Source organism: Elgaria multicarinata, chromosome 23 (genome assembly GCF_023053635.1).
Source record: "Elgaria multicarinata webbii isolate HBS135686 ecotype San Diego chromosome 23, rElgMul1.1.pri, whole genome shotgun sequence".
In the NCBI taxonomy this organism is placed as follows: Eukaryota; Metazoa; Chordata; class Lepidosauria; order Squamata; family Anguidae; genus Elgaria; species Elgaria multicarinata.
The window spans coordinates 272,240-293,117 of NC_086193.1; the positions used below are offsets into that span (position 1 = coordinate 272,240).

Consider the following 20,878-nt stretch of genomic DNA (forward strand, 5'->3'; position numbering starts at 1 on the left):
CACCTGCAGGTTGAAACAGTCCTGGTAAGCAGGCAGGCCAAGCGAGAAGGCGCTATGCCCCCATGTGGTGGCTGTGCCCGGCTGTGCCCCCTCGTGGCGACTGTGCCTGGCTGTGCCCCCTCTTGGCAGCTGTGCCCGGCTATGCCCCCCACAAGGCGGCTATGCCCCCCCACAAGGCGGCTATGCCCCCCCACAAGGCGGCTATGCCCACAACACAGGGATAGTTTTTTTTTTTAATGTGCCACTTCCAGGTGAGGCTCTGGCCCAATCCAGCCACCACACAGTCCCTAACAGAAAACCTTTACCTGCAAAGTTGCAGATTGAAACAGTCCAGGTCAGCAGGCAGGCCGAGCAAGAAGGCAGGTAAAATGCAGGTGAGGCCCAGTCAGCCCTGGTAAGGCAGGCCACGGCAGGAGCACTGAAAGCAGCTATCAAAAAAAGAAGGGGAAAAGAAACTTTAAAAGGACTGGTTCTTTCTCCTCATGAGCAGGCGTTTGCTCCTGAGTAGAAATGTTCAGCCTTGAACATTTGTGTGGTCTGTAATGCTACAAAGTCGCATATATATATATATATATATATATATATATATATATGCTACAAAGTGGCATATATATTTGGAACTGGTTTTTCCAAAGCTGATTTTCTCACACAAACTAGGTGCTTTTACTACTGAAGCAATGCCCCTTAATGGTCCTTAAACCCCTTTACTTCTGTGTTTGGGAAGGGGGGATTGGGCCCCTTCTGTAGCTGAAGGCTTTAGACTGAGGGAACCCAGGACTTGTGCTTCTTTTCTGCTAACTTTATTATTTCATTTCATTTCTATACCGCCCCATAGCCAAAGCTCTCTGGGTGGATTACAAAAGTTAAGCACAATGAACATTAAAAACAGAAATACAAAATTTAAAACCACCAAAAGTTTAAAAACAACACCTTTACTCTGGAGTGTGTGATTTTGAATGGGTGATTTGTCTTAAAAGGGGACATGGAAGTTTTGGGGGTCCCTGAGAGAGATTAAGTACTGAAGAGTGGAGTGGGAGGGAGACAGCAAGGCCTCCAGACCTGAGGGGACCCTAACATTTACTTGGGGGTTTTCAAACAGGGGGGATAAAAATCAATGATTTTTAAAAAAAAAATTAAAAAATTGGATTGTTTAAATTGGATTTTTTTTGGATAAAATGCTTTTTGAGGAAAAATCTTTCTAAAGATAGTTTTCTATTTAAGATACATTAAAGCCCAAAGGTTATTCCCAAAAGTTATTCATCATGAAATAAGGATTAGTTTTTAACTATGTCGCATGAGGCTACATAGCCTGTAGCATGTACATTTTTATGATGGCTTTAATTTTTGTGAACCGCCCAGAGAGCTTCGGCTATTGGGCGGTATAAAAATGTAATAAATAAATAAATTTTAAAAAATGAGGCTGTTTAATTTTTTTGGTAAATAAATTCCATGAATCCATTCACAATGTCATGCTCCTCCAGTGGTTTCTGTAAGATTATTTTTCTCCTTCCAATAAAGTACACCACTGTCCAAATATGAATGATTAACTTATTAAACTGGAGATAGTTCACCTCACAATAATTTCACAATTATCTATGATGTGTTTCTAATAGTATAACCAAATCAGTATTATTATTATTTTTTGATAGAACTAAAACTAATCTGAAAAGTTGCTGTTCTAAAACTGAAACCTTCACCTGGTTGCAAATATTAAGCTTATACCAGCAAGAATGAGTCTTTGGTAACTCTGAGTTGTGTAAAATTTAGCAAGGAAAAGTGCACTTTTTTGGGGGGGGTCACCCCAAAGTCTTTCTGAGTAGTGATTTAAATCATGATTTCAATCAAATCCACCCTACAAGCCTCTTAATAAATGCTTCTTCCTTCCTTCCTTTTTTTACCTCACGCCATATCCCCTCAACCTTCACCCTCAGCCAGCTCCACCTGGTCTGGCTCCCAGCATTGGCGAGAGTGTTTGCGAGAGTGCAGCCAGCTGGTATTAATTGCATTCTGATTGATTTACAAACTGCCCTGCTGGGAGTTGCTCCTTCTGAGGGGATTTTTTTCTCTCCTCAGCGCTGGGGTCTCTGATTCCTGGCAAATGCCTCTTCTGTAGGGTGACCCTAGGAAAAGGAGGGCAGGGCTCCTGCATCTTTAACAGTTGCATAGAAAAGGGAATTTCAGCAGGTGTCATTTGTATATATGGAGAACCTGGTGAAATTCCCTCTTCATCACCACAGTGAAAGCTGCAGGAGCTATACTAGAGTGACCAGATTTAAAGGAGGGCCGGGCTCCTGCAGCTTTCACTGTGGTGAGGAAGAGGGGAATTTCACCAGGTTCGCCATATATACAAATGACACATGCTAAAATTTCCTTTTCAATACAACTGCTAAAGCTACAGGAGCCCTGTCCTCCTTTTCCTAGGGTCACCCTACTCTTATTTCAGGGCTTAAGGAGCTCCCTTGTTCCAAAGCAGCTCTTTTGCGAGTGAGAAGTAGCGGCTCCATTTTGAGGCAGCCCAAAAGCCAAGGCGTCTCCGTCCCCCCTTGGGAGAAAAGGCCAGGGAACAGGGCTGAGAGGAATCAGCCAAGGCTGGACCAAGCAATTCAGTCCCTAACAGACCTCTTAAAAATGCATTCTCCAAAGGCAAAAGTGTGTTGTTTTATTTTAAACCTGAGCAGAATATGAAATACTGGAGAGCCAGAGCGATCGTTAGTGACACACCTGGCCAGTCTGCACACCTGTCTTTTAAGGCAGCCATCAGCACGTAAAGCCGTCTTTTGTTAAAAGCAGGTTTCTGGCAACCACAGCAATTATTCCCTTTGATTAGGCGGGATGGAAAGGCAGCCCACTCTTTCTCCCATATCAAGTAGCATAGGGTGACCATATGGAAAGGAGGACAGGGCTCCTGTATCTTTAACAGTTGCATAGAAAAGGGAATTTCAGCAGGTGTCATTTGTATATATGGAGAATCAGGTGAAATTTCCTCTTCATCACAACAGTTAAAGCTGCAGGAGCTATACTGCAGCTATACTGTGACCAAATTTAGAAGAGGGAAGCTTTAACTGTTGTGATGAAGAGGAAATTTCACCAGGTTCTCCTTATATACGAATGACATCTGCTGAAATTCCCTTTTCACTACAACTGTTAAAGATACAGGAGTCCTGTCCTCCTTTTCATGTGGTCACCCTAAAGTAGCATCTTTTCCAGGCCTTAGGACCCATGGCACTGCACTTCTCTGAACTGTGTAAGTACCCTCGCGTTTGGGAGAGTCCAGACTCCCCTTCTTCCCTGAGGCATTTTATTTATTTATTAAAACATTTACATCCCACCCTATATCACAAGGATCTCAGGGCGGCGTACAGATAAAACCATACATATAAAATAGAATAAATATACAATACTAAAACATTAACATGTTAAAACCAATACGAAATTTTAAAACAGTAAAATCCAATTAAAAGAAGACAGTGTGCCTTACCCACCCACCCCACTCCCCTGGGCAAAGTGCAACACCGCTGCTGAAGTCACTGAGACTCTCTTCCCAGAGGAAAGGCTCCTGCTGAAAGCACTAGGCTTCTTGCTTGCCAAAGCAAAGTGCCATTAGTGGGTGTCTTGCCTCTTCTAGTCAGGCCACACACAGAGAGAGACACATTTTCCTTCCTCTTCACTGGCCTGGCTCAGACCACATGCTAAACCATGCTGCTTGACCACAAAATGCATGCATTCCCTTAACCATTTTGTGGTTAAGCAGCATGGTTTAGCGTGTTGTCTGAACCAGGCCAGAGAGACAGAGTATCTCACACTTTAACATTTGATTTTAGCAGCCCTGTGTTGGTAACAGTCTTAGTTATAGGGCTGACGGAAGGGACAAGTGATAACCCAGGCCAATGTCCCAGAAGACAAGTTTCAGAAGCTCTGGCAAATGCAGAAAACAGGCCCAGGGTCAAGACACAGGCAAGCAAGCCAAGATAATGGCCCTGTTCAGAAGACACATTAAACCATGGCTTTAACCAGGGTGCTTAAGCCTGTGGTTTAAGGCATCTTCTGCCAAGAGTCAGGCAAAGCAAAAGTGGTCAAACAGAGTTAGGCAGCCCAATACATACACAGCCCAGTAGCAGGGTCAAGCCGTAGTCCAAGTTCAGAGCACATGGGTTCAAGATGGGCAAAGAAACCAGGAGAAGTTGGGGAGAGATGGTTTCCAGCAGCCAGCAAAGGCTGTCTGCTGGGCTTTTCCTAATAAAGGTTGCTGAGCCACACCCAGACTCAGCTGCTGCCTATTAGAGCCGTTAGGTAGGGTGACCCTATGAAAAGGAGGACAGGGCTCCTGTACCTTTAACAGTTGCACTGGAAAGCAGGTGTCCTTTGTATATATGGAGCAACTGGTGAAATTCCCTCTTCATCCCAACAGTTACAGCTGCAGGAGCCCTGCCCTCTTTTTAACCTGGGCACTCTAGCATAGCTCCTGCAGCTTTAACTGTTGTGCTGAAGAGGGAATTTCACCAGCTTCTCCATCTATACAAAGGACACCTGCTGAAATTCCCTTTTCTATGCAACTGTTAAAGATACAGGATCCTGGTCCTCCTTTCCATACGGTCACCCTACACATACCTGTGTGCGTGATATCTATCTATGAAATCAGTAGCCTAAAATATTTAAATACGTGCGTGTAGTTGATTTATATTCAGACGTGTGCGTGGGTAGCTGATTTATGTACACGTGTGTGGGTGTGTATACACAATCTGTGTGATATGTATTCACGCAGGCAAAGTCCCCCGCAGGACGTTTGCCTCAGAAAACGGCCTGCGAGGACCGTGTCCTGCGTTACTAGCGTGGTTCAGACGTTCAGGCGCCCACATGGCTCTGAGGGAAACCCAGGCGGGGACAAACCACAAAATGGCGGGCGGGCGGGGAGGCGACTACATCCCCCAAGGTGCCCCGCGGCGAGCTCGCATTGGCCCACGGCGGGCGGGGGGGCGGGCGAGGGACTCGGCTTCCCGTGATGCCCCGCGCGCGCCGTTGCCGCCCTCCTCCTCCTTTGGCGCGGGGGGCCGCCATTTTGTCTCGGCCCTTCCCTTCGCTCCGGATTGAATGAGGAGCCGGAGCCGCCGCCATGTCCTCCTCCTCCTCCTCCGCCGCCGCCGCCGCCGCCTCTCCCGCCCCGCCGGCCCCCTCCGGGACGCCGCTGTCGCCCACCCGCATCTCCCGGCTGCAGGAGAAGGAGGAGCTGCGGCACCTCAACGACCGCCTGGCCCACTACATCGAGCGGGTGCGCGCCCTCGAGCTCGAGAACGACCGACTGCTGCTGCGCGTCTCCGAGAAGGAGGAGGTGGTCACGCGAGAGGTCAGGCGGGGAGGCAGGCAGGGGGGGAGGGAGGGAGGGAGGCCGACCTCGCGGGGGTGGTGTGCCAGGTGGTGGTGGGGGCACACGACAGCCCTGCTAGGGAGGCTGAGGGGGTGGGCCTTGTCCCCATGCGGCCCTGGGGGGCGTGGCCAAGCCTTAGCCCCTCCCCTCTCTCCCACCTCGCAGGGATGTTGTGCCAGGTGGGGGGGCGGGAGAAGAAAGATCACTGGGAGCCACACGACAGCCCTGCCAGGGAGGCTGAGGGGGCGGGTCTTGCCCTCACGCGGCCCTGGGGGCGTGGCCAAGCCTTAGTCCCTCCCCTCTCTCCCACCTCGCAGGGATGTTGTGCCAGGTGGGGGGGCGGGAGAAGAAAGATCACGGGGAGCCACACGACAGCCCTGCCAGGGAGGCTGAGGGGGCGGGTCTGTCCCCACGTGGCCTGGGGGCGTGGCCAAGCCTTAGCCCCTCCCCTCTATCCCACCTCGCAGGGATGTTGTGTGAGGGAGGGAGCAAGCCCCTCCCCACCCACTAATTAAGATCATGACCAGAATGAAGACTGGCTTGCTCTGCTCACGGGGAGCGACACGACAGCCCTGCCAGGCAGGCCAGGGCGAGGCTGAGGGGGTGGGCCTTGTCCCCATGCGGCCCTGGGGGGCGTGGCCAAGCCTTAGCCTCTCTCCTCTATCCCACCTCGCAGGGATGTTGTGCGAGGGAGGGAGCGAGATCATGGTCATTATGAAGACTGGCTTGCTCTGCTCAAGGGGAGCGACACGACAGCCCTGCCAGGCAGGCCAGGGCGAGGCTGAGGGGGTGGGCCTTGTCCCCATGCGGCCCTGGGGGGCGTGGCCAAGCCTTAGCCTCTCTCCTCTATCCCACCTCGCAGGGATGTTGTGCGAGGGAGGGAGCGAGATCATGGTCATTATGAAGACTGGCTTGCTCTGCTCAAGGGGAGCGACACGACAGCCCTGCCAGGAAGGCCGGTGTGTGGAGTTGCGGCTTGTCTTTATGCGGGCTGTTGAGAGGCGGGGCCAAGCATTAGCTCCTCCCCCTTCCTTGCATGTCCTTCCTCGCAGGGCTGCTGTGCAGGGCAGGTGCCAGGGAAGGAGCCCTCATCCCAGGTGGAGGTCTCAGGATCTGCCCCATCCTGATTATTATTATTATTGTTATGGCTACTACTTGTACTGTCAATGTTATTAAACAGGTTTTCCACAAGTTATGGGAGCTACGATAGCCTTGCAGTGTGAAGTGGGCCGTCAGCAGCCGTGGCAGTTACAATTATTATTATTATTATTATTTATTACATTTATAAATAATAGCCAATGCTCTCTGGGCGGTTTACAGACAATGCAATCCCTGTGTTTTGGTGGTGTGGGGGGCTAAGAGATGGCCGGGGGTTGACTGACACCCCCCACCCTGCCTGCCTCCCCCCCTCACTGCCCTTCCTCACAGGGCTGTTGTGCAAGAGGCATCCTGGCGGAGGATTTGTACCTGTATTGTTATTTCTGTTAAGTTTCTGCAGGGATGCAGAGGTCCAGAGTGGCCCTCAATGGCAGCCCTGTGAGGCAGGCCAGGGAGGTGGTGGTGGTGGTGGTGGCCTCCCCATATTGCAGATATCGCCTCAGTTCCTCTCCCCTCTCTGAATTCTGCCTGCATCACTAATTCTCACACATCCTTGCGAGTGCTTCCTGTGTATTTATTGTGTTGTGCCCTTTACAACCCCCCTGCAAGGTAGGCCAGCGGTCATCCCCTCCTACAGAGACGGAGGAGAGGACTGAGATGGAGAGAGGCAGGGAGGAGGCTTTTCTACCAAGGAGGGAGCAAGTGTGGGGATTATGGGTGTGTGTGTCTACCTAGTGGGGGGGGGGGGGAGAAGAACATGGTGGCAAACAGCTACGTTGCCCCTTTTCAGACGTGGCCGGTCAGGTCAGGCATCTGAGCTCCCTGTGAAGCCTTTGAGAGCAAGTTGAGGAAAACCTCTGGGGGTTTTGTGGGCCCAGAAGCCCCCGTTGCTGCTGCCACTGGGATCCTCCCTTCCACTCCAGATGAGAATTGGGCAAAGCCTCTGGTGTCCGGATCCATGCAGGAGGAGCGTGGGGCCACGCTTCGCTTCCTGCATGCATCGGGTGGCGGGTGGGTGACGGGAGAGGCAGCCAGCCACTCTTTTTGGTCCTGTGTGGACCCAGTGTGGACGTGGGGTGTCCCCTTCTCTGGAAGCCATTCCCACCCACCCACCCCCTGCACACACTGAGGCTTGGCTTCTGCATTTCTTCTCCTTCCGCTCTTTGCAAGCAGAGGAGAAACGTGTCCTTGTGTTGCCATTTGAAACGAGGAAATCCCGCCTAAAGCACAGCGGCTGCGTCACGGCCCAGCCAACGGTCCTTCCCTGCGTCTGAGCAGGCTGTTTTTGGCGGGGGCTCCTCTTTCGCCCCCCCCCCCAAGTCACGGCCCCTCTAGCTGCCTCCACCCACCAGTCCTGGATTCAGCCACGTCTCACAAGCTTTGGCGGAACGTGGTGCTCCCGGGTCTGTGTATTTCTTATCTGATAGCATTCCTTGTGGCCTTTGGGCAGGGTTATTATCGCGTGGGTGGAAATTTGAAAAGGCCCAGCGGGCGTGTCTGCACTGGAGCAAGGTGGAGTTGCCGCTCCAGGCAGCCAGCCGAGAGCGAGCGCGGCGATTTGGGCTGTTGCGGCGTCAGCCCTCTCCCTGGGATCTTCCTGGGCTTCGGGAACACGTTGTTCTGAGGGAGGGCATTTCCAGCCCAGGGCTCCCCACCCTCAGGGGCCTCCACCACTCGCGGGAGAAGGGAAGGCGGCAGGATTTAGACACATGAAAACAAACTAAAACAAAACATAACTTTCAACCCCGCTTAATTAATTACTGCGGTGAGGAGGCGGTGTGTGGGTCTGCTTTAGGGTTCTTCCAGTCTAGGGAGCCGAAGAAGAAAACACAGCAGGAAGAGGGTTCAGTGCAGCGCGTGTCTTTTACGGCGTGTAATTAAAAGCTTTGCTTTACAGTCACTGAGAATATCACTCGCACAGTGAGCACGGACAATTGAGGCTTTGTTTGCATTTATATTTATACTTTGAATTGTTTTAGTTTTTGTGAACTGCCCAGGGAGCTTCGGCTATTGGGTGGTATAAAAATGCAATTAATAATAATAATAATAATAATAATAATAATAATAATAATAATTCTAGAGGATGGCCAATGCAGCTGTAAGAGCATGAGAATAACACTGCTGGGTCAGGCTGGAGGGTCTTTGGGCCCTGAAACGTGGCTGGTTATGGCCAGGAATCAAGGATACGTCTCCTTTCTGTTCATTTGCCTCTTCGCTTGTATATTACATTTTATCCTGCCCTTTCTATACCTTCCATTCCCATTCTTTTTACAACCTACCAACCGTAAGAGGATCCTCAAAAGCATTTTGGGAATCCATTATTATAGTCTGTCTACCCAAATTGTCCGGAACCGCATAAAGAATTCCTTCCAAGAATTCGAAAAGATGGCTGAGGCAGGAAGACGTCCCCGTGCAGAATCTTCCTTGACACATTCTGCAAATATACGTGACCGTTTTCGCCTTAACGAGGCTTCCGGCTGTTTTCCCTCGGGCAGCACCGGCTGTAATTGCCTGGCTCCTCCCTGGGTAGAATTTGGCGTGGCCCTGGCCTCATTCCTTCCATCCCAGCTTTAGCTAGGTGATTCGACCCCTTAATCCTAAGCATGTTTCGACAGAGAACAGTATAATTCCCAGAGAAAAGTCCTACAACTCAAGTGTCATTACCAGGAACACAGACCGTTTTTTATTGCTAAAGGCAGCTTAGCGCGACACACTGAATCTCAGGACGCCTGGGATCCTTTCAGCTCGGCCTCTTTTCTACAGCGAGAGCAGCCTGCCTGCTACGCAGAGTTGTGAGGGCCGTTTTTGCCTAAAGGGGCGATGGAGGCATTTCACAAAATGAGGCTTCGATTCCTCCTTTCCGGTCTTGCCTCTGTTCCAGGCGCCTGCGTTGGGCCCTGTGAAGTTGGGGCATCCAGATGGGACCTGGGTGCTGCCCTCCAGAGGTGGCAAATGGCCGACCACCCAGCGCCTGGCACCTCTGACCCTTGCGTCTCTCCTCACAGGTGACCGGAATCAAGGCCCTCTATGAGTCGGAGTTGTCGGACGCCCGGAGAGTCCTCGATGAGACGGCCAGAGAGAGAGCCAAGCTCCAGATCGAAATAGGGAAACTGCGGTCAGAGCTGGACGAGCTCAGTAAGAGGTGAGGCAAAACCGCCCCGGGGGCCTTCCTCAGTCCTGCAGGGCTGGGGACGCGTCTCAGGTGTTTCTAGGCCCCAGCCTGGCCTTCAGGCTGCTGCCTGAGGTTCTCTGCCTCTCTAGGCCAGCTCTGCTGGAATGGCCAGCAGCGCGTGTGCATGGGCGCGTGCGTGTGTTTTGGCTTCCTGGGTGGTGAGAGTGAAAGAAAGCAGGCTGGAGAACTTCAGGCCTGTGTTCTCAGCGCAAGTATGCCAGGGCCTAAGCACTGCCTGCGATGCGCCAGTATGTGCAACGTGACCCCAGGAACGGCGTCTTCCCCCTTTGCCCCCTCCCTCTCCGTTTGGAGAGCAGGGATTTCCCCTCCTCCCACCAACGATGCAAGAGACTTTTTAAACACCTCCGTTGGTGACGAGTGGGGCTTTTCAAAAGACTAATGACAATGTGGGGAGGGGGGGGCATGTTCAGAGGAATGAACGCTAGGAAGGGAAGGGCTTAATGCTTTCCCCCCCCCCTGAAGAATCCCCCCTCCTGCATTGTATTTAGACGTTTCAAAAGCCTGCGTCGCCCCCTCCAAGCCCAAATGCAGCAGAGGAGGGGCTGGTGTGTGCGCGTGTGTATGAATGAGTGGGCATGTGTGAATGGAGTCTGGGCAGTCCCATTGGGGTCGCACGGCAGCAGTGGTGGTGGGGTCCTGCTCACACACGTTTGCCTATAGCCAACTCAGCCCTCCCCATGAGATTCCCTGCCCATAAAACAGTGGTGGAGGAGTTATGCTTGGGGAGAAGCAGGCAGGGCAGGGGGGCACTGAGCCCCCGTTGCTATCTGGCTGCTTGCTTCAAATCGCACACGCTCTCTCGGAGCTGCTTTTCCCCGGAAGACGTGGCTCTCGGGGAAGTGGTTTCACGGGGGGGCTGTCCCACGTCACGTGAAGCCTCCCCCCCCTTGGTGTGTTCCTCAGCCACCCTGATGGGGACGCTGAGAAATAGGCCTTGGGATCCTTAGACTGAAAGTGTATTTACGTGTAGACGGTCAGGCTGAATGTGGCACGAAATAGCTGAAGCTGCAAGCCATTGGGCTGTGCGGACGTTTTTGTCCCTGGTGCGGACGTTTGAGGGCTTCCTCTCGTATCAAACCCTGATTTTTTTTTTAAAAAAAGGGCAGGTGGGGGGAAGCCTAGAATAACGATCCATTTAGTTTCCTTGGCACTGAACGTCTTGCTGCTGCGCCTGTCCATAAAAACTCTGCTTTTGGAACAAATGCCAACATTTTTAGCATACCGAGGTCTTAACTTTCTGTGAACCTGGCAGGAGAGACGCCAGATGCCCTCTGCACTCTGCCTTGCACTGACTGGTGCATAGTCCAGTTCTGTCGGGCTGGGGGTGGGGTTCAATTACAGAGAGCCTTGTGAGCTGCACGTGCGAAGGCGCCATGCTTCCCTCTCCGTAGTGCTCCGGTGTAAAACCCTCCTTCGAGGGCTTCTCGCTCAGTGAATTTTAGGTGTCTGGAAGTGTGGGAAGCAGCCTGCAAAGGACGGCTGCCCCTTCCTGTACTGGTCCCGTGCTGGTTCTTGGCGGCCGCGTGTGCGGCAGAGGTGCCCAGCCCCATGGGGGCCTCGTGAGGCAAGGCCAGTCCAGGCAAACACGGCTGATCCTGAATGGTTCACCCACCAGGAAGCGGCAGCGTTCTTTGGACCTGTGACAGGGTCAGGCTTCTGCCCGCTGTCCTGGGGAGCGGCTGGGGAAATGCCAGCAGTGGCAGCAGCCCTTCCTCTGTGGGGAGAAACTGGCTACTTAGAATGGGGGTGTTTGGGCCAAGCTGCTGTGTGTGTGTCGAGGCTTCGCTAAGCGAGCGGCAGTTTTCGCTCCTGCCGCTGTGGAAGCAGGGATGTTGCCACCTACTGGGAATGAATCGTCACGGCTAAATCTCTCCTTGGTGCTTTTGTGCTCTTTAATTACTTCCATTGCTTATTTATATCATGAAATTACAACAAAAAGAAAGAAAGAAAAAGAGCTGACATACATACATAGATATGTATATATCTGTGAATATTTATTCATTATTTACAATGTTTACGTACCGCTCCATATCTAAGAAAGATTCTGGAGTGGTGCACATAGGAACGAAACAGGAAAAAAGAAAGACGGTTAAAAACAGCGATTTATGGAACGCGTATATATGAAAATACAGCTTCCTGGTAATTATTTTATTTATTTATTTATTACATTTCTATACCGCCGGAGCTCTCTGGGCGGTTCACAAATTATAATGTCAGCTGTAATGAAAGCGTAGCAGAAATTCGAATAAATGTCCGTTCGGGAGTGGTGCCTGTGTGCCAGCCGTTCAAAAAGCAAAAATGTTGCAAGGCCCTCAATCCATTGCGCTGTAGGAGGTGAGCATTTATCCTCGCTCTGTCGTAATATCAGTCTTTGGGGCAGTAAAAGGACGTGGAGAACCCATTTGCGCTGACCACTTATTAATTCCTTTGAAGCAGGTAAATAATTTAAAGGCGTACGTAAGTGAGCAAATAGTAAAGACTGTTCCAATACAAAATTTATCTGCAATAATAACCTCCTTCCTAAAAGAAGTTAACTGCTGGACGTTGCCAGAACGTATATTTATTTAAAAGAAGAAGCATTAAAGCTACATTGCTCTGGTAGTAATGAACCGAATTAGACAGGGATTTTTTTAAGTGATTTTGTGGCGTTCAGTAGACACAAAACTAACATTTTTGCCGAATAAGACGCACCCTGTAAATGCTTCAGATACAGACACCAAAGCAGCGACCCATTGGTTAAGCAAAAGGGGGCAATCCCTATTCCGTTCCTGCTTGGAATCCTACATATCGTATTTACATACCAATAACCAGCATCTGTAGGCACGGATCGAGGGGTCGCTTTGCCGCAGTAAGTGCTTCCAGTCATGATCCAAACTCTGGTGCTGTAAAAATGGCCGGGCCAGAGCTGGAGGCTCAGCAGTGCTGCCATTGCAAGGATTGCCATTCAGTCATCGGGGATTTTGTTGGCTGCGATCAGGGGTGAATTGGAAACATGCGCAAATGTATTCAGCTGAAGAGCGGTGGGGAGTTGCGTTAGGAGAGGCGTTGATTTCTCCCTAGATGGGAGCCTCGGCTGAGAGAAGTGGGAGGTGGTTCACCCACCCCGGCCACCGTTTGAGTGGGCTTGGCTGGGCTGTGGGGGGAGAAGAGAGGCTGCTTGCCTGGGCTTCGTGGACGTGTCCCTGCCTGCCGCCTGACCTGGGCTGCTCTCTGGCTCTTGAAGGATGCTCCCATGATCTGAGGAGAATGGAGAGCCAGAGGCAGCACCAGTGTTAAGCCGTTGCAGGATTCACTGGCACACGGGAGGACCCGTGGCAACAGGGCTGAATCGGAGCTCCCTGCGTCAGACCGGGTGGGCGCTTGCCCTCGCTCGGGTGCCGCCCTGCGCTGACGTCTCTTCCTCTGGCCTCCTTAGCTATAAGAAGAAAGATGGCGAGTGGTCCACGTCTCAGGGACGCATCAAGGAGCTGGAAGTCCTCTTCCATCGGAGCGAAGCGGAACTCACGGCCACCCTGACCGAGAAGCGGAACCTGGAGGCCGAGGTGGCCGACCTCCGTGCCCAACTGGCCAAGGTGAGCGAGGGGTGAATGAGAGGCTGGAGCGGAGCACGTGCCGCCAAAGGCCGGAGCCCCCCTGGTTGGGCTTGAGGACGGGAGCCTCACAGCCCAGCTCTGGCTGGGTTCTTTCTGCAGCCCCAGATATGCCAGACTGCAGCTCCCATCACTGGCCCTGCTGGTTAGGAGCGATGGGAGTTGTAGTCCGGCACATCTGGTGGGGGGCGCGCCAGGTGGAGAGATTTCCTGGGAGCAGAATACAGGTTGGAAACGTAACCCTTGGCAAGGACGGAGCGCGTAGCTGGAGCGTGTGCCGAGGTCCAGCCTGCTTTGGTCCTGCCCTCGAACCCTTTCGTTCACGTCGTCTCCAGGGAGCACGCTGGCCCCCTGGGTTAGGTGGCTCAGAAAACCAAACGCACGATCCTTCTCGGGGCGGCTTGTTGGATTTGCAAGGGGAGTCTGGAGGAGCGTTTTGGGGAGGCGTCCACAGAGCCTGGGGGGTGAGGGGGCGCAAAGCTCGAATGAGGACTCAGAAGGGCGTGGCGAGGTTGGCGCTTGAGTGCCTCTGCCTCTAACACCCACCCACCCACACACACCCATCGCCTGGTCTGCATCCTTATGCTCGGTGGTGGGGGCAGGATTTCTGGGTGCTTGAACAAAAGTAAGGAGCAGTACTTCCCAGCCCCCCTTCGTGGCTGGGGGGTCGGCTGCCTGGGTTCTTCACCAGCCCAGCACAGGCGATACGTATTGCTCAAGGCAGGACAGGGTGTTTGTAGAAGCGAGGAGAGTTATTGAAAGAAGGGGGCCCAATGAGCACGTGCACCGTGCTCATCCCCAGACAGCACAAACCTCTTTTCCCCACTCAGCTGCCTTCAGAGTTCTTCCTTCCTCAGGAAATGCCCCACCCCACCCCCAGCCACGACCACACACCAGCCACCCCCAGCCCTGCGTGGGCTGCAGGGATTGCTCAGCCCCCTTCTTCTTCGTTGTTGTGCTCCCCTTGGCCCGGCAGCTGGGAGGACGCTCAGGTGGGGCCTCTTCTTCTTCTTCCCCAGCTGGCTGGAGCAGCCTATTGAGCTCCCGCCCCCCACCCGGCTGCCAAAATCAAAACCTCGATGGAGGCCACCAGGCAGCCAGTGCTGTGTTTGCGCCTGCATGGCGTGGTGCCTTTTCAGAGAGGTTTGGATTCTTGCTCTGAGGAGCCTCGTTGCGGCCTTCTCTTCCCTCCTCACCACGGGGGCCCATCAAGCCTGACAGGCAGGCGCTTAGCCAGCAGTGTGGGGGGCCCTTGGTGCTTGGGGGGACCTGTGAGTGGCTCCGTTCTGAAGGCCTCTAATGGTTGAAGAACCTCGGGGCTTGCAGGGGAGATGAAGCGTTTGCAGAGGCCCAGCGGGGCTCCCCCTTGACGATGACGCGCCCTCCCTGAGCATGTGTGCTCTCTCTCTCTCTCCCCCCCCATCCGTCCTCTCCCCCAGTCGGAAGACGCCCATGCTGTGGCCAAGAAGCAGCTGGAGAAGGAGACCCTCATGCGGGTGGACCTGGAGAACCGCTGCCAGAGCCTGCAAGAGGAGCTGGACTTCAGGAAGAGCATTTTTGAGGAGGTAGATGGAGGCCCTGGGCCCGTGGGGGTGGCGGAACAGGGCTCGGACGGTGGCAGCGGTGGCAGCCATGACCGAGGGAGCGCCCAGCCCTTGCCGCCCAGAGCGACGGCTTCTCAGCCCCTTCCTGCAGGGGTGCCCCACGTGTGTGAATGTGCGTGGTGGAGCCACTCAGGGCCCCACTCGTGGCCGTCCCAGACCCCCTCCCCCCCTTCCTCTGCCACTGGGAGTCCGTTGTCAGGCAAAGGCTGCCACGGAAGCGCCTCGCCCCGCGGAGCCCCCTGACCCGGCCCGGCTTTGCTCCTGCAGGAGGTGCGGGAGACGCGGAAGTGGCACGAGCGCCAGCTGGTGGAGGTGGACAGCGGCCGCCGGCAGGAGTACGAGTCCAAGGTGGCCCAAACCCTGGAGGACTTGCGCAGCCAACATGACGAGCAGGTCCAGCTGTACAAGCAGGAGCTGGAGCACACCTACCAGGCCAAGGTGAGCCGGGCGGGGAGGGCGGGGGGCAGGCATGCACGCGGGGCATCGTGTCCCGCACTGCCCTGGGCGTAGGGCGGCTCCCAGGCTCCTCCGCCGTGTTCCAAGCTCTCCGTTCCGTTTCCCCCGGGGGTGGTGACCGGCTGCCTGGCCTGGTGTCCAGGGGCTCTTCTGGCTGGCGAAGGCGCCAGGCCCCGGGGTGTGACGGTCGGGGCCCTCTTTCCCAGCTGGAGAACGCCAGGCTCTGCTCCGACCAGAACGACAAGGCCGCCAGCGCTGCTCGGGAGGAGCTGAAGGAGGCCCGCGTGAGGATCGAGTCCCTCAGCTACCAGCTGTCTGGGCTGCAAAAGCAGGTGAGGACCAGAGCTGCCCCCCCCCCCGGCACCCCTTCCTCCTCCCCCCCTCCGCTCTTTCCCCTGCCTTCCCTCCCACCCCCGGCACCACCTCTGAGACCTCTGGGTCAGGCTCCCTCGGTCCGTCTCCAGGTGGGGGTCTTTCCCCGCCCTGCCCGGGACCTTCTGCTGCCCAGCAGGGGTTCTGCCACTGAGCCACAGCGGCCCTTTCCCCACCCAGGTATCATGCCCACAAGCTCCCCGCTGGGCAGCTCGAGTGCATCCCAGGAGAGGCATCCCCTGCTCTTAAGCTGGTCAGGGATCCTAAGTCATGGTGGGGGCTGCCCTGCCCCAGTGGGAGGAGACGCAGGGCCGGGGCCCGCCCTTGCTGCACGCGGCCTTCCCCTGGCCAGCATCAGTCTGTGCTCACTGAAGGGGAGAGAGGAGCCTGAGGCCTTCGCCAGGGACTGGGTGCGGGAGAACGTGGGCCCCACCAGCCCCGTTCCAGGCCATTCTGCTCCCTTAGCTCCCCCAAGCTTGCCGCCTGGGCCCCCAGCCAGTGCCTCCCTCTTCCTCCTCCCCTGCAGGCGAACGCGGCCGAAGAGCGGATCCGGGACCTGGAGGAGCTGATGGGAAGCGAGCGGGAGAAGCTGCGGAAGCTGCTGGAGGCCAAAGAGCGGGAGATGACCGAGATGCAGGACCAGATGCAGCAGCAGCTGCTGGAGTACCAGGAGCTGCTGGACGTCAAGCTGGCCCTGGACATGGAGATCAGCGCGTACCGGAAGCTGCTGGAAGGAGAAGAGGAGAGGTAGGCGGGGGTGGGCGGGGGCTTCTGCAAGGCTCCGGGGCCACGCACACACCCAGAGATGGCCCTGGCGGCAGCACTGGGAGTCCCTCACGTGCACCAGCCGTGTCCAAAGAGGCGACGGCCCACGGGGCTGGCTTCAGCCTGGCCTTCCTCCCTGCATGGGTGGGGCTGGCAGGAGACGGGCAGGGCGCTTGGCCCGGTTGCTCTTGGGAAGCCAAGAGGCGAAGAGCGCGCCTCCCCCCCTCCGCGCGCCCCCCCCTTCCGAGGCAGAGCTTTCCAGCCCCACAAGGTGGCCGCCTTGCCGAAGCCTAGCAAGTCTGGGCCCGATTGGGGCCTGGCAGGTCTCCCGAGGGCCCCCAGCTGCAACCCCTGAGCAGCTCCGTGACAGAAGCAAGGCAGGGCGCAAACGCCACGAGCACATGTTCATCGGCGTTGGCCCTCGTGCAAGCGAGAAGCGGGATCGTGGCTTTCTGGAGGGTGGCCTTGGCCAGAGCCCCGTGCTTTGCCACTCAGCGCCTGCCTCCCCTCCCTCCCCTTGCCAGGCTGAAGCTGACTCCCAGCCCCCCGTCCCGCATCACGGTGTCGCGGGCCACCTCCTCCTCCTCTGCTGCCGCCACCAGCAGCAGCGCCTCAGTCACTCGCTCGGGCCGGGGGAAGCGGAAGCGCCTAGCAGCCGAAGAGTTCTCCGGAAGCTTCTCCAGCGGGATTGGCACCGGCGCCGGCAGCAGCAGCAGCTTCCAGATGAGCCAGGAGGCCTCGGCCAAAGGCAGCGTCAGCATCGAGGAGGTGGACCCGGAGGGGAAGTACGTTCAGCTGAAGAACCGCTCCGACCAGGTAGGCCGGCTCTCAGGGCAGGGAGGGAGGGAGGAGTCCCGCTTGAAGCGTGCGCCGGGGGCTCCGGACGGGTCTGCTTCCTGCCGCTCGCGCTGAAAGAGGCCCGTCTCTTGCTCCAGGATCAGTCTCTTGGCAACTGGAGGCTGAAGAGGAAGATTGGAGACGGAGCTGAGATCGCGTACAAATTTACCCCCAAATACGTCCTCCGGGCCGGGCAGATGGTCACGGTAAGGCTCTTTCCTTGGGAGAATGTCGGGGCGGCGACCAAACGGGATGCCGGCAGGCCGGGGCGGCGTTTCTCAGACGCTGCTACACAAGGGCAGACCCGGCTCCAATGTACTCGGCCTCCTTCGGAGCCCTTCCCAGCCCAGGGCCGATCCCAGCACGTGGCCTCCCTGCCTCTCCCCCACGTGTGCCCACGGAAGGGCTTGTCATTCCAGACCGAGTGACTGGCCCTTACTGCGGGGCGTGGGGGTGGGTGTCTCTTGCCGCCAGGGCGGGGGAGCCGGGTCTTTGCCAGGGACGTTGGAAACTGAGGCTGGAACGCCCGACCCTGTGTGAGCCGAGCGCTTGGGCTGACCGCCTGCCTGTCTCACTTGCTAGATCTGGGCTGCTGATGCTGGCGTGGCCCACAGTCCGCCCTCCGTCCTCGTGTGGAAGAACCAGAGCAGCTGGGGCACCGGAGCCAATGTCCGCACCTACCTGGTGAACTCGGAGGGAGAGGTATGGCCTGGCCTGGACGGGCAGGGGGTGGTGGGGCCGCAGGGGGTGGACGGGCAGGAGCAGTGGGGCCGCTGGCCGCCTCTGTTGGGGGGGGCTGGGGAGGGAAGTGGGCAGCAGCGCCAGAAGGAACGGCACCGGTTTGGCTCGTTCTTGTTGTTGCACGTGCAAAATGTGGCGCTTGGGCTGTGCAGGAGGGGAAGAGAAGAGGGTGCCTGTGCCTTTTCCCTCCACCTGAGAACTGGGCGCTTCGGTCCTGCCGCTCCCGAGTTCCTTCGCGCCCTTTGCGCCAGCAGCAGCTTCACATCGGAAGAACAGCTGCTTGCTCCTCTGGAGCTCTAGCGGGGCTGGACGGCCTCGTGTCTGGTCCCATGAGCAATGGGGGGCCTTGGAATCCCCCCCTCCCAGGAGGGGGGCTTTTTCCTCACGTGGTGCTTCTCCCCGTTCTTCCCAGGAAGTTGCAGTGAGAAGTCTGACCCAGTCATCTGCTCTGCTGCCGGAGAACGAGGAGGAAGATGAGGCGGAGTTCGGGGAGGAAGACCTCTTCCATCAGCAGGTAGCCAGAAGCGAGAGTTTGTGGGCGGCAGGTGGCTGCTGCTGTTGTGCCCCAGAAGGGCGGCTCATCTTTGGCCGGGAGACGGAAGGCGGCAGTTGGGAAGAGACGGCGCGCCTCCCTCTGAGGACGGTTCCTCACAGTGACCCAGAGAGGAGAGGGGTGGGTGGGTGGGTGGGGGGCGCCATCGATTTCCCCTGCTGTAGGAGGAGCCCAGCCTTTTCTTAAAAAGTGCAGGACCCCAGTAATTCAGGGGGTGCCCAGAACTCTCCTGGAAGGCTCCCTCCCTTTGTCCCCTTTGCTTGAAGCCACTTCGGAGCCTGGCTCCACTTTCCGCCCGGCCTCCTCCTCTAGAGCAGGCCTGAACCGCTCCAGGCCCTCCCTCCCTGCCTGCCTCCTCACTCTCTCTCTGCCCTCTTCCTTTAGGGGGATCCCAGGACAACGTCCAGAGGATGCGCCGTCATGTGAAACGAAGCCCCCTCCTCAGCCCGTCTTTCCTCCTTCCCCCTTTTGCTCTTATTTTTCTTTTGCCCAGAGCCATTGAAAACTATTTTTATAAGTCTTCTGTGATTTTTTCTTCTCCCCCCCCCCTTTTTCTTTTTTAAAAACGGAATTGATCCTTTGCTACACTTTTTTAAAGAGAGGGCCGTGTCAGCCAGAAGAGCCGCGGCGTTCTGAGGTTCCCCCCCTTCCCCCTCGGACGACTCCTGGGCCGTCACTTTGGGCTTCAAAGCCAGAGGGCAGCGTGGCTCTGAGGGGTGCCCCCCCCGAAGACGTTGCCCTGGAAGGGACGGGTGCTTCTGACACCCCGTGGAAGGGCCGGTGGGTGCCCACCGCGTCATCTGGACCTTGTCCTGGATCAGACCACCAGTTGTAAGAGTTGGAGAAGAGCCCTCTGAGGGAGGCCCTGCCAGTGGATGGGCTGAAGCAGGAGAGGCGGCCCTCGGCCGCGGAGGAGGGCCTGCCCTGCTTCGCCCCGCCTTCTGTTCCAGCGGCCTCTGAGAAGGGACTGGTAGCTGCTCGCTTTGCAGAGATGCTGTGGAGCACCGGGTCCAGCGGTCAGGTGGGCTTCCCTCCTTGGGTCTTCTGCTCCCAGCGCACCCTCGGCCAGGCTGCCACATTCCCCTGGTGGGTCAGTGGAGCCACAGAGAGGCACGCAGGCGCGATGGCCCTCAGCTCTCGGATCACAGGGCTGTGCAGAAGCACCCAGGTGAGCCTCGTCCCTGCTTGGAGGGACTTGAAGCTGAGTGAGCCCCTGGTCAGTGTTGGGGTTTGCCTCTGGCAGAGGCTGCCGGCCTGGGAATGGCGTGCCGTGCGGTGGGAGAGGTGAGGGCTGGCTGGCTGTGCTGAGAGCAGTGGCCTCTCCTCTTTGTGATGGGGTGTGGGTGGGGGGAGGAATGCAGGGCCTCCGGCGCCTTGCAAAACCTTCTTCACCCGGCCTCAGTTGCACTACTTTATGCAAAGGAAGCCTTCCATAACTACATCGCAGAAAAATACTTAGAAAGACTCTTGAAATTGAAATCTTGTGTGAAATTTGGAATCTCAGAGCTTTCGAAATTCTGGATTTGGGTTGTTCCAAAGCGGATCATTTGAGTCATGGGCCGTGTTTCGCCAAAGCTCTTGTAGTGAGAACCTCAGCCCGCACACCTCCCCGAAATGTCCCCCCTGTAACCTGAGAGTCCGTTTGCAGGCTGAGATTTCGGATTCTGGAGGTTAAAGGCTGAGATTTCGCCTCTGGCAGGGGTCCTCTCAAAAGTGCTGGCCCTGAAGCCTCGCTGCGTTCTTCATTTTTTTATTTTTAAAAAAGGAAAGACCCGTGTCTTAAAACGTGTGCAAAGCTCACTTGAAGTCCTCGTGAAGCGTTTTCACACCAGTGGATCGAGGTCACTGAATGTCTGAACAGCATCATGATTAGAGGCCTTCAGCGCTCTCTGGCATTTGGGCCTCTTCTCATGTGCGGAGGGCACGGCTGCCTGAGAGGGAGAGGGGCCTCAGGCTCCTTTGGCGAAAGAGCAGCCAGCTAGTTAAGCTTAGCAACACTTAACGAATTCCACCAGCAAACAGGATTTGGGCTCCTGCTTTGACGCTGAGCCCACGCGACGGCTTCCGTGGCTTCAGCCGCCGTGGCCCAGCTCCTCTGGTCCGAGAGAGGACCACTGACCGGCGGGGAAGAAAAGTCAGACATGATAATAAAAATAAATAAGATTCCAAGGTGCTAATGTCCCACAGACATTTTGATGCCACAGGGTGTGTTAATGACCAATGTTGAATTAATGTAAAAGTGTTTTAGATTTAGACATTTTAATCCATTTCTGATTGATCCACTTGTGCAAGAAAAAAAGGACCGCG

The 20,878-nt window shown here is 55.8% G+C and overlaps 1 protein-coding gene across 1 annotated transcript; it reads left to right on the forward strand.

The window, feature by feature from the left end:
- Positions 1-5,110: 5,110 nt before the first annotated feature.
- LMNB2 (lamin B2) lies at positions 5,111-19,088 on the forward strand. Its single transcript, XM_063146856.1, has 12 exons — positions 5,111-5,341; positions 9,466-9,602; positions 13,069-13,225; positions 14,683-14,808; positions 15,115-15,285; positions 15,510-15,635; positions 16,202-16,422; positions 16,965-17,256; positions 17,376-17,483; positions 17,860-17,979; positions 18,431-18,532; positions 18,956-19,088. Exons 1-12 carry the CDS (start codon positions 5,111-5,113, stop codon positions 18,995-18,997), a joined length of 1,833 nt encoding a protein of 610 aa, XP_063002926.1. The 3' UTR covers positions 18,998-19,088.
- Positions 19,089-20,878: the final 1,790 nt, after the last annotated feature.

Coding starts and splice junctions, on each gene's coding strand:
- LMNB2 (XM_063146856.1), top strand. CDS start 5,111: ATGTCCTCCTCCTCCTCCTCCGCCGCCGCCGCCGCCGCCTCTCCCGCC. Junction 16,423..16,964: donor CTGGAAGGAGAAGAGGAGAG/GTAGGCGGGGGT, acceptor TCCCCTTGCCAG/GCTGAAGCTGACTCCCAGCC. Junction 18,533..18,955: donor AAGACCTCTTCCATCAGCAG/GTAGCCAGAAGC, acceptor CTCTTCCTTTAG/GGGGATCCCAGGACAACGTC.